The sequence below is a fragment of the Galleria mellonella genome, unplaced genomic scaffold (genome assembly GCF_026898425.1).
Source record: "Galleria mellonella isolate WM207_F2 unplaced genomic scaffold, CSIRO_AGI_GalMel_v1 utg57, whole genome shotgun sequence".
Lineage (NCBI taxonomy): Eukaryota > Metazoa > Arthropoda > Insecta > Lepidoptera > Pyralidae > Galleria > Galleria mellonella.
The window spans coordinates 3,302,998-3,328,478 of NW_026442119.1; the positions used below are offsets into that span (position 1 = coordinate 3,302,998).

At 31.9% G+C, this 25,481-nt stretch overlaps 1 protein-coding gene across 1 annotated transcript; it reads right to left on the bottom strand.

Annotated features, from left to right (window-relative positions):
* Nucleotides 1-13,077: 13,077 nt before the first annotated feature.
* Nucleotides 13,078-17,444, bottom strand: LOC113509667 (toll-like receptor 7). The gene has a single exon (XM_026893057.3). The coding sequence runs from the start codon at nucleotides 17,216-17,218 to the stop codon at nucleotides 13,367-13,369; it is 3,852 nt and encodes a 1,283-aa protein (XP_026748858.2). The 5' UTR covers nucleotides 17,219-17,444; the 3' UTR covers nucleotides 13,078-13,366.
* Nucleotides 17,445-25,481: the final 8,037 nt, after the last annotated feature.

The following is a 25,481-nucleotide window of genomic DNA, read 5'->3' on the forward strand; positions in this document are numbered from 1 at the left end:
CTTTTATTGATTTGTATGGATCGTAAATATTTTAATTACTACATACATAGTCTGAAGGATAAGCAAGCTGAAGTGGATCAAGTATGGGCTTAAAGAACCGACAACCGATGGAGGAGAAATATTCTTGCGAGGCGACCCCATAAGGATGACGCAGCGTTGAGCAATATAGATGGAGCTGACCTCAATTGCAGGTAGTTAGTGAATGCAGGTAACTCGGGACTGTTTCTTATGGTAGTCTGCGAGGGAGGCCTGTGTTTAGTAGTGTACAGTTAATGACTGATGTGATGATTATTGCAATCACACAATTGCCACAATTAAAGTCACTGTTTTTTAGGCCTAAAATCTAACCGTGCTTAATATTAATTTGAATACAAAGTTCCGTCAAGTGTTAACAATAATTACTATAAAAAGATTTGATCTTATATCCTAGATCTTTGTGTATTTTTGCTTATTTCTTTTTAATTGCGACATACAATGGTAAACAAACGCACGGCCTATCTGATGGAAAGTGATGACGGTCGCTTATAAACTGTGGTAGTAAGCACATTATTATAACTTTTAGTTCAACTTCTCCTTGTAGGTCTCTGCTTGTTGTTGCATTTGCATATAAATAAAACATAAAATGCTATAACATACAAATAGATACTTTCTCCTTTTGGGTTCTCGAAGTTGATTGAAAGAAATCCTTTTAAGAGATAAGTCGGCATGTGCACTTTGTTATTTTCTTTTATATATATATATATATATATATATATATATATATATATATATATATATATATATATATATATATATATATATATATATATATATATATATATATATATATTTTACAACACACGGGGGCAAACTAGCATGCGGCTCACCTGATGGTAAGTGACTACCGCCGTCCATGATCACCCACAACACCAGCGGCAGGTGTGCTGCCAGCCTTTTAAAAAGGTATATACTGTATATATAAAGATACAAATATTATAACCTGATATCTGCATTAAATATAATAATGTATAATAAAGTTTATTTATACGAACGAACAATCTTCTAGAAAACTTAATTGTTTATCAGTCTTAAGCAATAAACTAATCAAATAACATTTACCTCTCTCACTTTACCTTGCTCTACCTATCGGCCAAAACTTTTGATTATAAAATCGAATTCCAAGCACAGAGTAGGAGACTATAATTGAAATTCGAACTGGGGAGTAGTGGGCAGCGCGATGTGCGCACTGAATACCAATGGTTTTAAAAACTATTTTCTATTTCTCAGTTCGCGGCCGCAGCCTGAAGAACTATGTTCAAATTGAAATCAGTTACGACAAGAATGATGCAAAGTGACTGAAGCTTTTGTAATATGTATAGTTAGATATTTTGTATAAATTTAATTTTAAATTTCGAAGTTTTAAACATTAAATTTATGACACCGACATACATACATACATACATATCCGTCACGCCTGTCTTTCATTAGGGTAGTCAGAAACAATGGAACGCCAAATACTTTGATTCAAACAAACCTCTTTCGCTTCTTCCACATTCATCAATCTTTTTATACACGCTCGCCGGTTACGGGTACTTTTAATTTGGCCCTTCTTCAGTCGACACCGACATATTCGTTTAAATATTTTGTGTAATGTATTGATAGTATTTTAGAATAACTCACAATAAAAATTAAACGTAGTAATTAAGAAAAAAATATTTATTATGTTATTATGTTACTACCTACTATTATTTATATAACTAAAATAGCAGAAATATTTTCTAAACTGCTTCAAAATATGCTATAGATTTATACTATGTATATATCGTAATCACACACAGAGACACGTATTAATATCCACATATGAGTAAATACTTATCAAGTATAAACGACTCTTCTATTCCTAAAAACAATAAGATACTCGTATACTTACTCAATTGCTCTAAAAGAACAGTCCTTTAGTTGACAGTCGAGTAAAAATAATCTGTTCGATCCTCCTTCTTTAAAGAGAAGGAGAATCGAACTGAGTACATGACTGAGAACAGTACGTTAAAATTACTCAACATTCAAAAACCAATGATTATAATACAAATTAAAAAGTTCCTTTTGCGTAACAACTCGCTCGAGTTTATTACGAAAAGCGTCACGAGCATGAGTGACAATTTAATGAAGTGTTGGCCCATTGTGTAATTAGAGAGGTTATTAAAACCGTTAGCATCCACTAATGAATGGAGACGCAATAAATCAGGCGGGAATTTCGTAAGCGAAAACAAGATATTGAAGATCTCTCGTGTTCGACAATCGATCGTGAGGTTCACTTTTACGAGAACTTGCCTAATCTTTTGACGGAATAGGTACTGTCTACCGTTTGCGCTTTATAATTTTATTTTAACTGTACAATTTATTTTCATTATAAATCGTACATTTTGTATGTAAGTATATAACCAATAAATCATTTGTTCGTAGATACATTTAAATGTAACTTTCTATATTTTATAAACTATAACTCGTTTTCAAAAAACAAGATGTATATACATATACATATAGTTAATTATTAAAATTATTTCAGCTACTATTGAATCAAAATCTCTGTAATTAATTTCTATAAGGAAATTAATTCATACAACCATCAGGTTTCTATTAATATTATAATTTATTACAAGATTAATGAGAGATAATATTAACAATAATAACATGATTACGTGTTACGTGCAAATTGAAAGTCAGCGCTGAACGCTCATGAGTCCAGCTAACGCTGAGTTTGTACTTATTGCCAAGCGTACGGGTGCTTCATAATGTATTTTTTAATATATATTTTACTTACCTTGAAAATATTGTATTGTATTTATAACAAATGGCAATAAATATACTTAATGTTATTATTTCAGTTATATGGATACTAACTTTAGCTTAATGTAATCGATGTGCAGAACAACTAGATTTTACACACACATTTTAAATTTTTTGGGTTATAGAGGAGCTTTGTTCCATAGACAATCTACATACAAATCACATCTCATTGAATTTCTTTTAGCGCTTTAAGCGTGATTCATTAATAAATATACAAACATTTTCACTTTTATATATTTTTATTACATAATTACATATATCTATAATTTAACTGTAATAAATACAATATCCTCGATGAAATATGATCTGTCAACGGTTCAGTCACTAAGATAAGATTGTACTTACAATATGAAATTGTCTGAAACTAGTAATGACTACGTACATTAGACTCATCCATTCACATAATTTACAAAGTACCTCGCAATGAATGATTCAATTGTGACAGATACGTTGTCTTCAATTCTAAAGCAAATATAGTTACAAATTTTACAGAATTGTTGAATAAATCTTAAACGATATGTTTAATTTTATATATGTCGACATCAGCAATTAACTCATTTTGATATTCTCATTATTATATAAACAAATATTGTTATTTTAACCACCGGAATACAATGTTGTCCTTAAATAAAATAACTTATTTAATTTCTTCGCGATTCAATAAATTGCGTGTAATAATGTATTAGTAGTTTTTATTAAAACATAAGTTGGTTTCAACACATGTCATTAATAGTGACTATGAAGTGGGAGTTTGTTAATTTAATACAATTCTTACTAATATTACAAACGTAACAGTTACTTTGTTCATTTGTTAAATACTGATTATTTAATAGCTTTAAATACTGAAACTTGACACACTAGTAGCATTTTATTATGACTAATAAAAGTCTAGAAACTCTGTTCTTTTATTAAAAATTAAAGATTAATTTGATTTTGTTTAAGCAAAAGCAGTTTAAGAATTTGGTGACTCTACCACAAAAATGTCTGTCTCGATTATGTAATAATAGGGTTTAAGATAAGGGTCTTAAGAAATAAATTCTTGATTTCATTTCATTATAAGCCCGTGTGTACTTGTTGATAAATGGTCGAGTACTGATACAACAAATTTAATAATCTATTGGTCTAAGAGACCAGCAGGATACTTGAGGTTAAGCAATGCTGTCATTACTCCTGTGACATAGTACTCACAGAGCATTTTATCTTGAGTGGATAAGACCACGTTGGCGTGGCGATATCGTCGAAGAGGAGATTAGCAGAGTCGAAGTTTTGTTGTCATTAGATAATTACATAATTTGAGTAAATAAAAAATCCGGCGGTATTATTTGCCACTACTTATTTTAATTCTAGTAGAAACTGTGAAGAAAGAAGACACAGGCTGTGTGATATGACCGTCTAGTTACTATCGACAACCTCAAAATTGTTACAGGGAGAGCATAACTCGAGCTGTTTTATATGACAGTTCTCGAGGAACGTTTGTGAAAGATGAAAGTGAAAAAACATATGATAATAAATTTACAAAAAAAAATCTTTAAAATTTTATTTATATTAGCTTTATATTTAATATTAGCTTTTATTTATTTAAACTTTACTGACCAATAAAATGTGATATAAAAGGTGGACTTAATGCCATAAGCATTCTCAATTTTTATTTCTTTTACCCGCGACTTCGTCCACGTAAGTACAATATGTTTACTGACTGAGAGAAAAAGTAGCCTATAATTGTCTCTATACTAAAATCTTACTCAATATCTATCTTTCTACTAAAACTCATCATAATCAATTCAGCGGTTTAGACGCAAATGCGTAACAAACAAACAAACTTATTTTCGCATTTACATTATAAATTAAGAATAACAATACGACTGTACAGCAATAATACTATATTACTATACATTATTTAATAGTTTAATAACTAGAAATACTAAATATTGTAGATATAAACGGAAATTAAAAATATTTATAAAACAGGAATTAAAAGTACTTACCTACTAGATATGGCCCTAAATATTGAACAATAACCTCTATTAATATTACTTATGTACAAATATATCATCTCGAAACCTCATATGTTAAATGGCATGGTCTTGCCTTTAAATTTTCAGTATTAAATATATATCCCTGTAAATTCCATATTATTATAGTAGGTAGTGATTAAAATGACATTGAAGTGTACGAGTATGTAGCTGTTAGGTAAATATTATAAGTTCCCACTCAGCTGTAGTTAGTTTAGTTTGATCTTCCTGTGAGTATTCTACCAAGAATGGAACTTTGTTCAAAGGATTAAGTAATATCCAATAATTATATTATCTATCTTAATTTCAGATCTTGTAAGACTTAGTAATGACATAAGTAGACATAAACCCTTAAAAATCATCAATAGTATTCATATGTCTTGTTTGATCAGTTTTAAGAATTATGTAATATTTATAGTTTTCTCCCACGAACACTCAGGTTATGGAATGAGTTCCCTGCCGAGGTTTTTCCAAGAGACTACAGTATGGGGTTCTTCAAGGGGAGTAAAGAGGTTTCTTCAGGGTCGGCAACGCGCACGTTATACCCCTGGTGTTACAAACGTTCATAGGCTACGGTATCCGTTTATCATCAGGTGGGCTGTATGCTTATTTGACAACTCAGTGGTATAAAAAAAATTGTAAATCATATTTAGTGCCGTTAAATTGTAATCAATGCATATTATGTACTTATTTTAAGTTAGCAAAGAAAGAAATGAGAAGTAGAATTAAATTTAGTCAGTTTCAAAATTAATGTTTGTCTATTGACATCAACAGAGGTCTTTGTCATGTCATAGAATAAATAATAAGTCAAGTGGCTAAGTACTTCTACCATACCATAACGACCCATTAACGTCCCATATAGAAGATATAATTAAACGAACTGTTACTGCCACAATTAAGGCGAGTCTAATATCATTCCATTTATTAAAACCAATTAAGCCATTTAGCCTACTTTTTCTCCAAAGTTTCGATACATAGACAGGTATAATTTCAGAAAATAGATAATCGTTAGATTCGCTTAAACTGTGGGACTAGTATAGACTTTTCTGCCCAGTCTCCTAAATCAGACACACACATAGATAATTTTAGCTTTGTCAGCGCTTACTGCTTAATAATTAATATTTTACAAATTGTACATCCATAATTAACTGTAAATACTAAAAATAACACTAAAATATTATAGATTTTAAGAGCTGTGGACTTTGTAATATAAAATAAATAAAAATATGAAGTCAAACGAAACGTTATCGCTAGCAAGTTAATAAGATGGTGACATGTAAACGCTAATTGAAGCAATTCTATCGATAGATTCGTTGACACCTTTTCTAGGGGGCCGATACGAAAGATTATTCGTAAAATAAATTTTGCCGATTTTATTCTTCTATAACTACTGAATCAAACATAGGATTCTCTATCAACTAATATAAACAGATATACTTTAGAATACATATGTTTGAATTATACGACTATCGAACCCACAAGTGCACAAACATCGAAATTGGGAGGCGAATCTGTTAATCCTACATTACCAAGGTCCTCAAATAAAAAAAGTAATAAAATGACACGAGTACAGATATTTACGAGTGTTATATTCGGTAAAGCAATTTGCTTACAATGATTCTCAAAACGGATATAATATTGTATTGTTTATGATACAAAAAAACAGAACAAAGGACATAGAGGTAGTTAGAGAAATTTACTTTGCGTTCCTTTAAGACAATTTTATTGCCTCTCTCGCATTTATGTCAAAAGGGAGTCAACAATGAGTCATAACGTTCCACGTGTTTTATGAGCCTATATTTTTTGTTTCTAAATTATGGAGCTACTGGTGTTTGGAATGACGAGTAGGCTGACGATTCCACCGTGCGTTTTTCAAGGCTCTTTCTTCCACGCACAACCACCTTTTGACATCACAACCTTCAAGGAAACAGCATATTCCTTATTAAATGCCGACAGCGCATCTGCAATGCCATTGGTGTTGTGGATGATCATGGACAGCGGTAGTCACTTACCATCAGGTGAGCCGCATGCTCGTTTGCCCTCTGTGTTGTAAATAAAAAAAAACCTAATGGGAAGTGGTAACCAGTAAATAATCGTCAGTAGATATGAAAATCATAGAATACATAGTATACGTGAGGGATAAGATATGCTATCTATGTACTTAGTGATTTTACTGCCATATATCATTTTCCAAATTAAACTACAGTCATGTAAACACGGTCGCATAGTGACAAAGTGTTTGATGTTTGCTCATAAACAACTATCTTTTATCCACGATTTCGCCCGCGTAACTTGGATGATTGAGATGAAAAGTAGCCTACATCCTTCTTTATTTTTTTTTATACAACTTAGAATGGCAAACAAGCTGACGGTCCATCTGAAAATGGTAACCGTCGTCTATAGACATGAGCAGTACCATGGACATAACAGAGTATGCTGTTTCGCCCATGATATCACCAATGCGTTGCCATTCCTGAGGACTCAGGTGTTATGCCTTTGTACCCAGAAAATTCACGCCATATCCCACCCTTCAAACCGAAACACAGCCATGCAAACACAACTGATTCACGGTTGAAACACGAATGGGACAGAGGTACCCAAGCAATCGACTTTTGTACAAAGTCTCCCTCTACTAAAATCTCCATCCCATATAGTACGTGTATATCAAATTTCATGGAATTTGGCTACGTTGGCAACGTTAAGGCGCTATAATGTAATAAACAAACTTACTTTCACTTTTGTAATATAAGAAAGTATGGTCTTCTTCTTTTCATACGTTCTAAAATAAAGATATCCCCAGAATAATCAAAGTAACCAATAGGGTAAGTAAGTTGAAGTAGCCATGAGTTTAAAAAAATTATAACCAATAGATAAGACAGTTCTTGAAAGACAATCTTGAACTGGTACCTACTTACAAGACTGATATTCTCATTGTATTTAATGCAAGTGGCTCAGGACCTTTTTTATGGCGGTCTACAAGATAGGCCAATGTTTAACAGCGATACTAATGGTTGAAGTGATGATAATACAATCCATAGATAATATAGGGGCCACCATTTGTTCAAGGTTGGCAACGCGCACGTGACACCCCTAGTGTTGCAAGCGTTTATAGGCTACAGCGACCGTTTATCATTAGATAGGCTGTATGCTTGTTTGCCACCTTTATAGTGTAAAAAAAAATATAATTTTAGCTTATATTATTTGTTGAAATTATAATTATAATTTACCAGAGCGAGATTTTGTACAAAAACTATCTGCATGGATACCTCTGTTCCACGCGTTTCAATCGTAAACAAATTGTAATTCCTTGACTGTATTTCGGTTTAAAGAGATATGGCAGACAAATTACATTAGACGGAGACTAAACTCCATAGGCATCAAAAATGGAAACGTATGAAGGGTATCACAGAGTAAGATTCTGTAAAATTCATGGTATTGTTTATAGGTGTTTTTTTTTTTTTACTTTACATCAGGTGGCCCATCTATTATTTTCCGGTTTAAGCTCCATAAGAGAAAAAAATATGGTGTGTAAAATATTAGCACCAGCATTACATGAAAGATATGAAATAATAATGGAATGATAACCCCGCCTGCGCTAACGGTATACATTGCTGAGGCACCAGCGAGGGATGATAGGTAAGGATGAATCAGGTCAGTAGGCCCATTGTGATGAATTCAACAATAAATCAATCACGATTGTTTCCAGAGAGAACCGCGTGGACGTCGCCCCGATAGCAATGGGGTTGTTAAACCCAATTGCTAACAATTTCTGCCCCCGATGAAAGATATTAAAGATTACTTTATGACACTGACGTCAGTCTTTCTCCCATTAATCTACATGTGGTATAAAAATTGGCTACTTCTACAGAAGTGTGTCTTTATGCGCAGTGGGTGTCATCTCAATTATTATCCATTTGCGTTAAGAGAGGTCAGTGAACGTGGGATAATAGATGCCACTTACACAAATGTAGGTCAAGTAGGTAATATCTATCAGATCAACTAATCTGCCATAATGGAGTGGCCACATTAGTTTGTTTATTGGGACGGGATAAAAATATTTTCCTGCCACAATGAAAAAAAGGACTATGGATTGGAATAGCATTTTAATGCAAATAAACCGAATCATGCACTTAAAAATATTAATTTTGACATAAAAATTACCACGAAATATATAGAATACAGTAATAACGCCCATAGTAAACATCTCTTATACGTTGCTATCCCTGAGTATTCCTCAGCATGTTATGTACAGTATTATTACTGCCATATCCTCACCCTTCAAATCTAAATATTCACATATTATAATAATAATTATATATTATTTATGAATTCTTAAAAGGAATAAATGTAGAATTGATATATGAAAATATTGAACAAAATCGTATTCCAAAAATTATTTCGTTAATAGAAGGTTAAGCTAATCACTACGTAACATATGATGTATTTTATTATTTCCTATGGATATTCCCACGGGAATATATTCACGTGAGCGAAGTTATGATAAACAGCAATTATAGTTATGATTGAAAAGCTAGGTTCTTTGTGAAATTAATTTGTTATCTAACAAGTCATTTATAATTGAATTAAATATATATTGTAAGCTTTGTATGACTTGTGACATAATTATAGTATCAAAAATATTTAATTGAAGCTTTTATTAAAGTGTCAAGTCAATTCAACACTTTGACAACCAGTAACTCCTTTTTCTGTTTCCTATACATGTATATAAGTAGCACAAGGTTGTTATATTAAAGGTCTTTAGACTGTGGCAGGGTTTGGTATTAAAAATCGTGCTTCATAACGATTATTGTTCGCCACAGAATTGCAAACAAAGGATGACACACATCGAAAGTTATTCGTTGCGATATATATATATATATATATATATATATATATATATATATATATATGTATAATAGTGTATATTGCTATATATGTGTATAATAGTTATTTTCATTTATTCAGATAAAAAAATACAAGTATTTTGTTTAACTTGATAATTATTAGATACATCAATCAATATATATATATATATATATATATATATATATATATATATATATATATATATATATATATATATATATATATATATATATATATATATATATATATATATATATATATATATATATATATATATATATATATATATATATATATATATATATACAACCAACACCGAGATAATTTAGGCAAAATATTGTGTATTACTTAAATGTATTAATTTTTGTCTTTTAAATTAAACCATAAATAATACAATTCGAAAGTCTAAAAATTAATATTGAAAGTATTCTATTAGAAAGTAATAAAGAATAGCAACACCATACTATAATACACAGCATGTAAACTTATATTGTTTAAGATGGAGTAGACAAGGACAACTGATTACCAAATGTCTCACACATTGATCAAATTTTTTTTTACAACTTAGAATGGCAAACAAGCTGACGGCCCACCTGATGGAAAGAGGTAACCGTCGCTCATAGACATGAGCAGTACCATGGACATAATAGAATATACTGTTTCGCCCATGATAACCCCCCATGCGTTGCCATTCCTGAGGACTCAGGTATTATTCCTCCGTACCCCGTAAATTCACGCCATATCTCACCCTTCAAACTGAAACACAGCCATGCAAACACAACTGTTTTATGATTGAAACACGAATGGGACAGAGGTACCCAAGCAATCGACTTTTGTACAAAGTCTCCCTCTAATTATTCGTATACATTCATAACTCGTTTCATATATACACCTGGTTCCGCAAATTCATGGGCATTTTTTCCGAAAATATATGATCTGATTTCTATTTATATATTTTATCTATTTATACTTACTTATTACATACATACCTTTAATTACTGGATCTACTGGAATGCACACACAGGTTCTTGATTGTGAACTAAGCTGTCTAAATTTAAAATATAGCTGAGAGACGTAAATGGTGAAGTTAAAACCATAAAAAATGAGTATTCTCCTAATAGAAATATGGGTGAAAATTTAAAACTTTTTTAATTTATCTAACTTTTTGGTACTCTTCTATCTACTTCTCTTGTCTTTTCTCCTCGGATTACCAAAATGGTATATATGTATGTACTCAATGATTTTATTTCGTCTAAATGAATTATAAATTAAAAATTTTTTTTAAGTACTTCAAGAAAAAATTAAATTAAAACTTGTTTAAGCCTCATTTGGTCCGACTAATTTGTAAGTTAATAAATTGTAGAAATAATAACGTAAAAATGGTATTAATAATAGTTTATTTTATATATCATTAAAATCGATACAGCATAGTATATTTTCAAGTGATTTTAAGAAAAGGAGGTTCTCAGAATTCTTTTTTCACCTGCAAGCATGTAGTTACTGACTGGTATTATAGAAAATTTGTTAAAATCGGTTTAGTGGTTTAGTTTTGCTATCAAAATAACTGATTTAGCCACAATTTAAATTTGATTTTTTTTAAGAATACAATCTTAATCGTATACTTTATTATTTGCATTAGTCTATTATTAATTAGTACTCTATTATAAAGTTCGATATAGATAGGTACTAATTACTTATGTATATATATATATATATATATATATATATATATATATATATATATATACCTATAATAATAAATTCATTATCTAATTTTCTTTCTTTCTTTACCATGTTTATCATTTTCCTAAAATTTGATAAACTTTAGTGCCGATAAGGTATATATCAGAAACATAAAAAATAATTCTATATTAGTTACAAAATATAATATGAGATGTGAAAGTTAAAATTTTCATAATAGTATAATAATGTATAGACAAAATATTGTTGTTATTAAATTTTTATGATTGATTAGTCAATCTTACAGATTATAATAACTGACGATTCTGAGTGAATTGAATTTGTCTATAAATAATTCTATTTTTTTTTGTAAATAAAATATTTATTTTATTATTTTTGTTAGGTTAATATGTATATTATGTTTTATTATTTTTATATCAACTGTCCACTACTGAACATAATCCTTCTTTATAAGGGGAGTTTTGTCAGCAATTACCACGCTTGGCAGACAGGTTAGCAACCGCAGTTAAGCTTTGGTGATGTTTTATAAAAGAAAAATATAAAGGCCAGTTAATGACTTTTTAATGATATATCAAAATAAAATAACAAGTTACTTACATTATAAAATATTGTTATAACCAATTTTTTTTATTAGATGAAAATGGAACGGTAATCCTGCTTGCGCTATCAGGGTACCCTGAGGAATGGGAAATGAGGATGAAGCAAGTCAATTTGTCGGTATTAAATACATGAAAAAATAACCATGATGGCTTCCATGATGAATACCGCCTGGAGGTCGACCTGTCAGAGTATATTACTATTAATGGGCCTGTTGAATCTAATTACTAATAATTCCTTCCCCCTTGTTGGTAAATACTATTTTTAGTCAATTAAATTAATTTTAAAGTTTTTATCTTCATGCGAAATTCCTTATAAAGTGGGCATAGAGAATCGAAAACTAAACTTCCCTTTCAGTTTTAATGTTTCTCTCTTGATTTTAATGACTGGCTATACATTTATCAAGAAGTTTTCTTTATAGATAACCTAAATAAGTATTATTTAAAATTCAGAAGGCGTCTCCATCTTGCGATTATGGTATGAACCACAGTATGACCGTTGTATTTTTCTCACGTACTGCCCTGTGCTTTGTCAGATTTAGCTGGGTACCCGCGACCCTTTCCTAATCTGCTTTTAAAGTCTTTGGATACTTAGTAAAGAAGCAATTCAGAATACTGTCACGATTTTGTGTGACAGTAGACACTGGTAGACAATGAAGTCGATTCTGAAGATATATTCCCTAAACCTAGCATTAAAAACTTGAATTGATAGTTCTGTGAAAAATAAATTACGGATGAAGAATGAAACTTAAAATAGCTAGTCCAACTTAAGTCTTTTCTAAAATTTTATTTGTAGAGATCTTTAAAATAAGTATTTTCTTGTAACATTAAATTGAAATGTCAAATATATATATATATATATTCGTAATATCTAAAATAAAAAAGTATAGGAGGATATAGACTTCAAAATTAGAATGTATTTAAAATAAATATTTGATTATCTTTAATATCAGTAAAATGCTGTTGACTGATAAAAATAATTAATCAGAACTGTTTGTAATTGGTAATTATTGATTACATTTGTATTAGAAACAACAAAAGATTTTATGGTAGTGGTTGAAAATAAAAGATGGATGTTATGCAAAAATTATCACAATGGCTTTATTAAAGTATATAAATAGTATACTCGTGACTTATTATGGACATTTATTTACACACTATATACAAATTCACATAATATACTACAGCAGTCTTATAGAATGTATTTACACCAACATTATGAAATGACCGCCCTTTGTAACGGCGAGAAATTACAAAAATAGATTAAAATCTTAATTATTTGGTAAAGCGCGCGTTGCGATTAATACAATATTCACATGAAGCTTTGACTAAATGATTTTTATATTGAGTTCGTAAACACATAGACTAGACAAGATAGGCTTGCCCTGAGGACTGAGTGTCGATAAGGGGCGGCGGCGGAGGCCAGTGTCTAAACTCACGCCTTCGATTCGGGTTGTTACCCCCAAGCTCTAATGATGAATAGTCGGAATCAATTGAAGAATATATATGATCTGAAGGAGGCCTACCTTCGGGCCCGTACGACACAATTTGAGCTTGCTGTGGACGATCTTCCACGAATTCTGGTGTGGAGCTCACCCCATCAGCTGATCCTCTCATTTTTTCCGTAAATGAAAACGATCTCATCGTTCCATTTTGCATATTACTTCTCATGGTGTATGAATTTATATTGTTCCTGTAACTGGTTGACTTTGATTTAAACTTACTATCCGGCATCGCATAACGCAACTTTTTCCAAAATTTACTCTGGCCCCATTTTATTCTCGAACTCGTTTTTAAATATGGTCTCAAATCTTGATCACACTCCGCCTCGGGTAATACCGAGCTTTCTTCTATAATAACTAAAGTGTAAATTCTGGACTTTAAAATTTCGTGTAATGCTTGTCGAAACTCGAAACGTGACCATTCTGTTTCTATAAAATTTCTCGTTAGTATTATAATAATGCGCTTAGAAGCTTCTGCTGCTTCTAACAAAGGTAATGAACACTGCAAATAAGCTACACCATGTTGTGGTATATCCCTATAATGTAGACACAAATGATACGGAGGGCTACCATTTTCTAATTCAGCAGCTAATGTTTGAATAACAAAATCGTCATCTTTAGGGCTGTAGCACACATAAGCATCGTATAATTTATCAGTGTCATCGTATGCTCCAGTGAATGAAAACAATCTTATTCCGCAGCTTGTATAAAGCCATATGCGAATTGTATCTCTAAATACGAAAGTCAAAAGGATGACTAGCATGATCAGAATAAATCCAGTGAATGTAGTTACCATAGGCATGTAATTTGAGACAAACACGTTATCTATAACAGAATCTCCAGCGTAATAGTCGCTGCATATTGTGCCATTAAGGTTGAGTTCTTTTTTTTGCGGCGATGATGAGTCGATATTCCAACACCATACATCAGCCATATCAATAATTTTAGGAACATTGTCAGATATGAACGCTGTAAACCTTTGTAAATATCTACATTTACAAGACCACATGTTGTTGCCTAATGATAATGCATGTAAGTTATTTTTATTACTTAGACTCCACACAGCAAAGTCCATTAATCTATTTCCATCTAATCTTAGTATTTTCAATGAATGTAAAGACGAGAATGTGGAGTTTGCTATATGGCTGATAAAGTTATTTTGTAAATAAAGCTCGTTAAGCTGTATCAGATGTTCAAACTCGTAGCCGTTCAAATGTTTTAGTTTATTGTTTCCAAGATGTAAAATAATGAGAGAAGATAATCCGGCAAATGTTCTATTCTGTATATTTTCAACTTCGCTTGAATTTACATAGAGCGATCTCATATTTTTTCTGCCGATGAATGCATAATTTTGCAATTCTTTGAAGTTGTTTCCATCTAAGTAAACCTCGGTAGCATCCATGGGTATCTTATCTGGTATTTCCGTAGTATTTGCGTGCTGGCCCGAACAATCAACAACGTTAGTATGCCATGTTGGATCGTGGTAACAAGAGCAATTATTAGGACAAGTCATTTGACAATCGCAGGCAAAATAATCGCAACAATGGCATAATGTAAAACAATGTGTTTCATACATGCATAAGAAATCGGTAGATTGTAAATTGCTAAGTGGTATATGTGTAACACCTCTCGCATGCGTCATTTTACACAGAACATTTTCTAGATCCATAATTCTAGGGTGTTGTCTCATTGCAGTCATATTGTTTATTAAAGGCAACCATTCCATCGAGCAATCACAGATAAACGGATTTCCTCCGATATAGAACTCAGGGAGCGACTTGTTCGAAGGAACCGGGGACAACCGGAGGCTGTTGATATCTAAATGAGATATCTCATTTGCGTAAATATCGACTCTAGTAAGATTATGTTTGTCTATAAATGTATTTACTTGGATATTGTTTATGTGGTTATTATTTATGAACAACAATTCGACGCTATTTGGAATAGCTAGTGGATATATTTCAGTAATTCGGTTATGACTCACGTCTAAAGTTTTTATGTGAATTTCATCTTGAAGTTTATAGTAGTTTCCTAAAGTCTCAATAAAGTTTCCATGTACATCAAGCCATTTTAAATTACTGGGTATAAAAGCATAGTCAAACCATACTAAATGATTTTCTGATAAATTAAGCCATAATAAACTTAACAAGGCCGAAAATACTCCATTAATATCAGATATAAAATTTCCGTCCAATCTTATCGCTTCTAATTGTTTATTTCTTTGAAAACTACCTCTTTCTATGGATTGAACTTTATTTTTGGCCAGATTTAATACTTGCAAGCTCGGTAAATCCCAAAACATTCCGACAGATATATTACCAATTTGGTTATCAATTAATCTTAACCCAGTCAGCTGGTCCAAATTTCGAAACGATCCATTTTTTATATCTGTTACTAAATTCTCTCCAAGATCAAGAGTTTTTAATAGAGACAATTCCCAAATTGCAGAAGGGACATCTGCTAGTTGGTTAGAACTCAAATCTAATTCTTTCAAATCTGAACAATTTTTAAAGGCTTTTGGATCTATATTTATTAACAAGTTATTATTCAAATTCAACTTACTAAGCACAAATAAACCATTAAATAAATACTCGTCTATAGTATGTAAACGATTTTCTGCTAAATTTAATGTGTGTAAATTGTACAAAGGAAGGAATGTGTTTTCTTCAATGTAACCGATAGAGTTATTCTTAAGATCTAAAATCTGAAGGAAGAATAAGTCCTTGAACGTCTTGCCATCTATCCTCGTCAAGGCATTATTAGATAAATTCAGAATGACTAAGCGTATAAGGCCGATAAACGTTCCACCGTCAATATGAGCGCTTGAGAGTTGATTACTCGATAAATCTAAGACAAGCAGCTGTTCTAATCGGTGAAATACGCCACGGGCTAATTCAAATAGTAGGTTGTTATTTAAATATACCTCTCGCAACTCTTTCGTGCTTGCAAACGTACCCTCGGGTATAGACTGGATGTTGTTGTTGGATATATTTAATATTCGTAAAGAAATAAGCCCATTGAAAGTTTCACCTGAAATATCACTGATGTTATTATGTTGAAGTCTCAGTTCTTGCAATCTTCTGAGTCCCGTTATTTCTGACTCTTCAGTTAAAGATTTAACCTCATTATTACTTAAGTCTAAACTTCGAAGACCGGAACCGCAGCTTTTCCCAAATCCGAGACGATCAACACTTCGAATCCTATTATTAGTTAGATTTAACACTTGCAAATTATCCAATGGACAAAATACATCCGAGGGAACGACTTTTAAATTGTTGTTGCCTAAATCGAGTGTTTGTAGTTCCCGTAATCCGTTAAAAGTCCCCAGCGAGAGTTCCAAGTTTTTATTCCAATCATTGTTTTTCGATCGAATCAACAACTTTTTCAGTTCACGTAATCCCTCAAACGTGTTGCCCGGTATTCTAAGTAGTTTGCAATTCTGTAGCGATAGTTCTGAGAGCGACGAAAATCTTTGGAAATAGTTTGCTTCTAGATAACTTTCAAATAGAAGCACTTGATTACACTCGATGTTAAGGCGTTTAGTGTTTTCTGAAGATGCTGATGCTAAACTGGAACCTACGGCGTCAAGCGTCCGCACACGACACACAGTAGCACCCTCATCACCTTTCGACTGATAACAATTATCCACACCTTTCGGAGCATACGCTGCATTAACACCCAAAGTCACTAATAAAACAGTCAGCAATTGAAACATTTTCTACACTCATTTGTCAATACCGATTGAATCAAAACGGTAATTGAAAGACGAGATGACACGAAATCACAAATTAAGTCAGTTTAATGTATTAGACATTTTCAGTAATTGTTATGCACTTCACTAGTTTGTGTTTACATCGCGACGCACGTACATGCGGTATAGGAGGCAACGCGGTCGCGTGCCATCCTCATCATGTTTCATGTGCGACTGACGAAGCGCTCGGTCCGACAGTTTAGCGAGAGTGGTGCGCTCATAGCCGCCCCTCTAGCTGTACCCCTCCCCCCCCGCACCCTCGCCGTCACATAGTTACACGATCCCTCGCATGGCGCCACTTGCGCGCCGACCGCTCTCGCACAATTATGTAATGTTTTCTTAATCGAGCCACCGCTTCGGGATAAAAAAGGATACCAATGGTACGTTGAAAGAATGAAAAATATGAATCTATTGGAAGGGTTGAATTAAAATTAAGTATAGACAGTAAATATATCTTGATATTTTTTTTCATAATATGCTACTTGCAAATTATAAATGTAAATTAATCCTATAAAATGGTAACAATGTTAGTACTTACTTCAAAGATCTACAATTGCTTTAAAACAACGATGTAACAATCAAGTAGCACCCTTCGCTACTATGGGCACCCTTAATTCTTTTAGCTGTCACTTATTGAATTCCTAACACACATACTTCGGCGAAGATACCCAATAAAGCTTATTTGGTCCTGCAGATCCCTCCACATACTTTTGTCTAAGGAAACGTACAGAATTTTCAAATATAGAGTGGCCAACGTTTTCGAAAACAAATTCTGGTATCTCGTACGGAGTGGAAGAGGTGCGAAGTTGGTAGGAGTTGATAATTTGATTTCCTTGTTCGACACGTAAAGTCGTTTACGGTACTAACTGGAAGTTAGTTACGTTCAGAATATGGCTGAAGTTTTGGAAGCAAGTGTTAGGAATAAAGATACGTCACTGCTTTGTTTGTGGTCGATATTTTGGGCACGCAAGCTCGTTATGCTAAAACTTTTTGTCTAAAGCAATTTAACGTTTTCCTGCTAAGCATTAATAAGCTCAAGTATAAAATTAAAACTTATAAGAATAAAAGACATTATCTGATGGCGAAATAAACTTTAAATTAAATGAAAGAAATATAGATTTGAACAACAAAGTGTAGTTAAAGAAAACGTTCTTGAACAACAAAGTGGTTTCCCCGATGCACAATAGAAAAACTACAAGTTTCCCTATATAGGTCGCAGTTAACGCTATGCGAGCAAAAACTCTATAGCGTTAAGAGGAAAGTTTTCCAGCTTAAGTGATAAAACACGTTGAGGACATCCTAAAAAACACTTCGAGTGTTATGATATCCTTGTTATTAATGTCTGCTGGCAGGGTATCCTGTATCAAAAGTTCGCGCTGTCGAGAGTTCTTAGCGGTAGCTTGATAAATGACTTCTCCCACTTTTGTGAAAGTTGCTCGTGTATTTTTTCCCTCTGTATCTAGAGGCTGGATGTCATTGCCTGGATGGAACGTGCCGAGACTGCCGATGACATTTTCCTAACGCGATCTCGTATCATCTCGGCGGATTATTCGGATCGCTGTCGCTTTTAAACTTGCCTACGTTTTTATTTTCTTCCAAGAATTCTGTTTTATTGGAAAGTTTCTTAAGATTTTATAAAGTATGACGTTATCATCATAACCATAATAAATGTTTTTATTTTTATATTGAAAAGTTATAGTAAAAAAAAAAGTTTTCCATAATTAAAATGAATTAGAATTTGGATTTTGATATTAAGATTTATTTTATATCATTTGGAAGATTGCCTATATTTTTATATAGATACATATTGTTCCTAAATTTAATTAGAGCAGGCCCAATAAAAAAATATATTTTTATAATATTGAAAATAAACCTCGTTAATTTTCTCAATCAATCCTGTTAAAAAAATTCATATTTGTATTTCTATAATTGCTAGTTTTTACCCGCGACTACATCTGTGTGACCAGGATATGTTCAGGTACTGATTGAGATAAAAAGTCGCCTATATTCTTCTTTATTCTATATATTAATGTTCTCTATTACATTAAATAATGTTATTATTTCTCAAAATATTTATTTAATTTACAAATTGTTTTTGTTAAATCAATTCACCTCCATTTACTCTTTCTGTTTAGTTAACGGTTGACTGGTAGAGAATGTCATTAGGAACTAAGTTCGCCCTTATAGACATATTTTAATGTGTGCAAAAGTATAAATAAATAGTACCCATATGTCTATAAAATTTTTGTAGTAATTAGTTAAGCTATTAAGCGCTATGAAATAATAATAAAAATAATGATTAAATAGAAATAAACCAATAAACTCAGTTTCTCATTTATACTATTAATAAGGACTTACTCTACTTGTAAACAAAAAAAAATATTCATTTAAAAATTGACTTAGATGATGTTAAGTAAAAATAATGATAAACAGGTATAGTGCAATAAAGTATAAATAAATATAGTGTAAAATTTAATACTAAATCCCTTTCCACTCACTGATACGTTGTCTTTTCCTAGACATCTAAACATTTACAGTGGCAGAACAACCATTTGGAATTTTATCCAACCTATTAATTCTTAATAGGTTGGATAAAATCCGGAATGGTTGAATAACGACAAGGCTCTGTGCATAATTTAAAAGCAAGGAAGTGTAATTAAAATGCACATTATGTGCCTCCAAGTTTATTCTATTGTTATCTGTGATCAAACTGCGTAGGGAATATATCTTATAGGGAATCCTGTTATTGGTTGCTGTTATCTGAATGGATATTAACGTATTGCTACCGTATATCAGAAAGTTTCCCGAGGTAAAGAACATGGAGTATAGAATGAAATTAAATAACGACATAAAGATTAAAAAAATTAAAAAATTAAGCATATTATTTATTAATGGCTATTAAAAAAAAGTAAATTTATATGGTATTAGTAAAATAAAACAAAGTCTTATTGGTAATCTTTATTGATAAAACATTGTTATGTTTGAGTTTAATGAAACTTGTAAGTTATAAAATTAATAGTATAAATAAATAAGTGCGAAACAATCACGCCAATCGCCTAGTCCTCAGGTTAAGATACTCTTTGTTATGTATGTATATACCCTAGCAATGAATATCTTTCCGCACAACCTAGAACACGCAAACTCGAACCTATTTAGGAAAGTTCGTTTCCTAAATTGTCCGACCGAAAATTAAACTCAGGACCTCTTTACGCAAAGAGTACCAACCGTTGCGCTGCAGATGTCGTCATGGATCAATTTTGGTTAGTTTTACTGACATGACATATTCTTAATAAACTATAATAAAGAAAAAATAAAAATATGACCGATTCGTTAATATTACGATAATCTAACATTGTAAAAATCAGCAGGAACTACAAGGATTTTAAATTGAGTTTTGTTGAAGATTTCATTTAAAATTTCAGTTTCAGAAAAAAGTCATTTAAAACTCGAGTGCAAACCATTCCATAGTCTACATTACAATACTCTAGAAAGACCTAGTATATTATTAGGATTAGCGCCTCTAGACTAGAGAGTATTTGTGAATTTATGTTACGTGTATCTCTATCGACTATAGGATCTGTAATCGGCACCTGCGGCCAGTTCTAATACAGCCCTATTCCAGACGGCGACAAGGGCCGGTTGCTTGTACTATTCAAATTGTTCATTGGCTCTAAGCTCCTCGAACTTACAGAGTTATAATTAGGTATTTATATAATTGATACCTACAAAGAGTTTTGCCAGTGTGAATTAGCGTTTTCTGTTTTGAGTACAAAACTGTAAGAAATAAATACATTGCATGTTAACGATTAAATATTGTAATTATGTTAGATATAATATAATACACCTAATATATATACTGTATACACAGTATGAGCACACGTAATGCACACATACACATACAAGCACGCACGTACGTACGCACGCACGTACGCACTCACACACACGCACACACACAATAAAAATAACAAAAGTTTTAAATTTTCTCATGCAAATTGCGTATAAGTATTGCGCTTAATATACCGCACAACCGCCCAAGTTGTTAATAAATCTAATTCAATAAAACAGCCAAAAGTAAACATTTGGAAGTTATGAATAGACACTTTTCTAGATAACAAGGAAGATATTGATTGGAGTTGGTGTCATAGCTACAAAAAGCCGTTAATCTTAGTTATATGGTTGTGTACAATGTATATTTATAAATGTTGATTTATGTAGGATTGCCAAAGACAATGTTAGTTAATGTACTCGAAATGGTGTTATTTATAAACAATCAAGAATAATAATTAATGAGTATTCAGTAAACAAAAATAAAATTGAAGGTTTCTAAGACTAAATTAGGTGGTTAATAATAAACTTTTCATTGTTTGTAAACTTCTAAAGAAACAATTTTACTATAAGAAATCGAAGCCCGGAATCACCTTTGACTGGATTGCTTAGGGCATCCTTATAATACTCGTACATCGGCTTTGGAATCGGCTATAAAATAGACAATGCGGCGCAATTCAGAGGCGAATCTATTCAGACGAGATGATTACCTCTGATAACAATAAGTTTCATTGCTAATGGTTGCTTCTGGTAATAATTTTGTTACTGTTATTAATATGGCTCCAACTTTTACAGTGGGCGTAAGGACTTTAATAAATTTTGTTCATTTAATACTGAAGATAGGTAGAAACGGGTGGAGGGTATTGATTTTATATCCCAAATAATTGAACTCAGGTATAACACAATGGACATGAAAAACATATATGTATTTTAAATTCATCAACTATTCCATATCGATCATACGGTACTTTACGATAGGGATTACACCAGTTAATTTACCCCCTTCATTGAAAACACAAAAAACTACTTAAGCCAAATAACGGAACGTTAGAAATAAAACATTAATGAACTAGTTGGGATAATTTAGTGACATATTAGTGAAATAGTGCAGAAGTATGATATATACTTGATATCACTAAATTTTCGTTTCATTGGACTAACATAAAAATGAATCAACAACAAAAAATTGCTAGAGTTCACAAATATTAAAAAAAAAATCATTAAAAAGCTTAAAAAATGAGCACAAGAATCTTAGGAAAATTTTCAGGATTTTATAAATCTAAGTGATTCTTCGTAGTGATTCTGTTATACTTATACTACTATACAAAAAATATGGCAAACTTTATCCAACCGTCAAAGTGTCATGTTGGACAATTATCTACTTCAACACCGATACATACAGCGATGGGGAGGAGGGCCGGGGTATGCCGCGCCAGCCTAGAGGCGAAGAAGACAATACTGGCTTCACGAGGACGCTGCGACCATTATTGAAAATAAAGGCACTAATACTATGTATTATATTGAAGTCTGTGATTAGTTACAGAGGCAGTAATGTATTTGTAATCCAAGTAATATGAAATTTTTAATAAAATTTAGCACAATCTGTATGTATTTTTATTTCATGTTAAATTACATTTGATTCGATAAGTCTGATGATAAGGATATTTGTATCACACTTTAGATACTGTAACTGTGAAATATTCAATGTTTTATTAAATTCTATTTATTACTAGTAGTTTGGCATAGTTTCGCGCCTATAAATAGAGTTTAAAAAAATAATATACATATATCTCATATTACTTGTTGGTAATGTAGGTTTTTATAGGTGACAGTTTTAAAAATCGGTTGAATAATTTTTAAGTTTATCCGTTATTAACAAACAATAAAATTTTTCCTTTTTGTAATATTAGTATAAATATATATATATATTTTTAGAAAATATCCCGAACTCATGCCGCACATATTACAGTGCAGACACAAGATTTAGAACTCATTATTCGGGGGCATGTCCTGGCTCGAGGAACTTGCCAGTGCCACTTATATGCCTATAAGGAATTATGGTTAGGTTACACACTGTATAAATTATTCGAAGTATCAGTGCTGAATATAAGAACTTAGTGAACTTAAAGTAACGAAATAAATACTATAAATGTTAAAAGTCCAGAAGAAGAGTAAACTTGTAATTCAATCTATATCAATGCTAATAAGAACGAAGTATAATATAAAATAAACAAAACTGCATTGTTTTTAATTAGATACAAGGCCGATCATGTTATCGGACATAATGATTATATCGATATTCCTACTGGGAAAAGAAATAAATATCACAAAACAAAGTTACTGATAAACGTTAATCCATATATTGACACTTGAAAGATAATATTTCGTTTGAAGTATTTTTAAACTAATCTGTATGAAATCGTCGTACACGAATGGAGTCATTTATTTGTACAGTATCATCATTAAACATCTCTTAGATATTGATTATTGCTAATTTGAAACTCTAACGGATAAAAGGATGGACTTTGAAAATTTTACATTTGGAAATTTATGTTGCTATGTTCTGCCACGGTCACTTGTTAATTGATTATTTAACTAGCGATCCAGTCCGGCTTTACACGGTTAGACAGAATTTTCAAAATTACCTTTGTTACTCGCTGATAATGCAGCTTTATGAAGGTGAGAGTTTATTTTATTTATGAAGGTTGAGTAATTTTTTAATTTTATCTATTACAAATAAACAAATCTTTCGTTTTATAATATTAGTATGAACTATAGATTTATTACTATTTCATAATCTACCGTGTGGTCGCGTCATAATAGAATGGGCTACTCTTTCCATTCGCGTAGACGTCGTAAGAGGTAACTAAGGGAACTTAATGATCGATATAGGTAGCTGCGTCCCTTTTAAAATATCACCAAATCCAAACTACGTTTGTCAACCCGCATGTTAAACGTGGCAACTAGTGGCAAAACCCACTTATGGAGTACGCTTATGTTCAGCAGTAGACTGTTAATACCTGATATGATGATGACAGATATAGATTAAAAATAACTCTCTGAACATATTATTATTTACTGCATAATCTATTATTCTATTATTTACATCAGGTGTCTGTCGGAATAACCAGAAAAATAGAGTGATTTTTGAGACCTTTTTTTTAATTAGGTATACTTGCTTCTTGTTTATGAATTATACGTTGATTCTATAGACTCTTCATTCTTATTCGTTACACATTCCATCTCTTTCAAATTGTACATAATGTATCTGACTGCGTTAGTTGTACTTAGACGTACCCCAACTTATTCAATACAATACCCAACACCAATGCTGTATCCTACTCTTTGGTTTTGCCTATTGCAGTGTTTCGTTATCCTTTCATCCTACAATCCGATGTCGTAATACAAAACTGAATAAATTACAATGCTCCGTTGTTAACAGACAACAGTTTGGAGGAAATTAAAGGCTCTCGCATGTAGCTATTGTAATTGAGTTCTAGCGAGGGATATTAGTTGAAGATTGCTCGTCAACTCGAGTTCTCGCTTCAATCACTTCGAATAGTTCCAATCCGGGTACGGCGTTGATTAAACTGAATCGGTTCAGTGGGACAGTGACGTCACTCGTAGGCTGAACTGCCAGTAGCGTGTAAATTTTGCATGTAGAGTAGTAAATTTTATATATAAACCCTATATGTATATACTAAGGGAGAAGAACGTTCAGCCGATGACGATGTTGTACGGTCCACATATATAACGTGCATCGTTCTATGACGATTCATAAAAAAAAACATAGGCGTTCCAGTTTTTTTAAGCAGAATAATTATCTTTTATCTTGTTTACTATCTATATTTTTGGATATTATTATAATTATTTTAAATTTTATATATTATGGTCAGGAAACCACGGTTATTTATTATGAATTACAGATAAAATTAACAAGGTATGACATATCTGTAATATGAAAATCGTATTGCGCTATCACCCAGTTTTAATATTATTTGCATGTAATTTCAACCGATACTACCTTGTTTGAGTTTGTCACCGTTGCAAGATGGTGTTTGTACTTAATTATGGTAATGGACTGCATGGCAAACAGTACTCGGTTCTGTCTCTATTGGATCTGGATGTTTACCTTATAAGTTTCGGTTGGATGCTGCAATTTGAGTTTTCACAGGTGTTTTGATTTATTATTGGATGAAAATATTATTAAGAGGGCTGTAGTTACACAATACATACAGACACACACATCACGCCTGATTTATAGACCTCTAAGGTAGTAAACTTAAATATGATTGACATCAAAAACTTTATGCCAATTTAAAGGTTTCTGACTTGCTGTCGTGTGATGAAAATACCATCAACAAATCAAATTATATACGAAATATTTTTTTTATACTTTCAT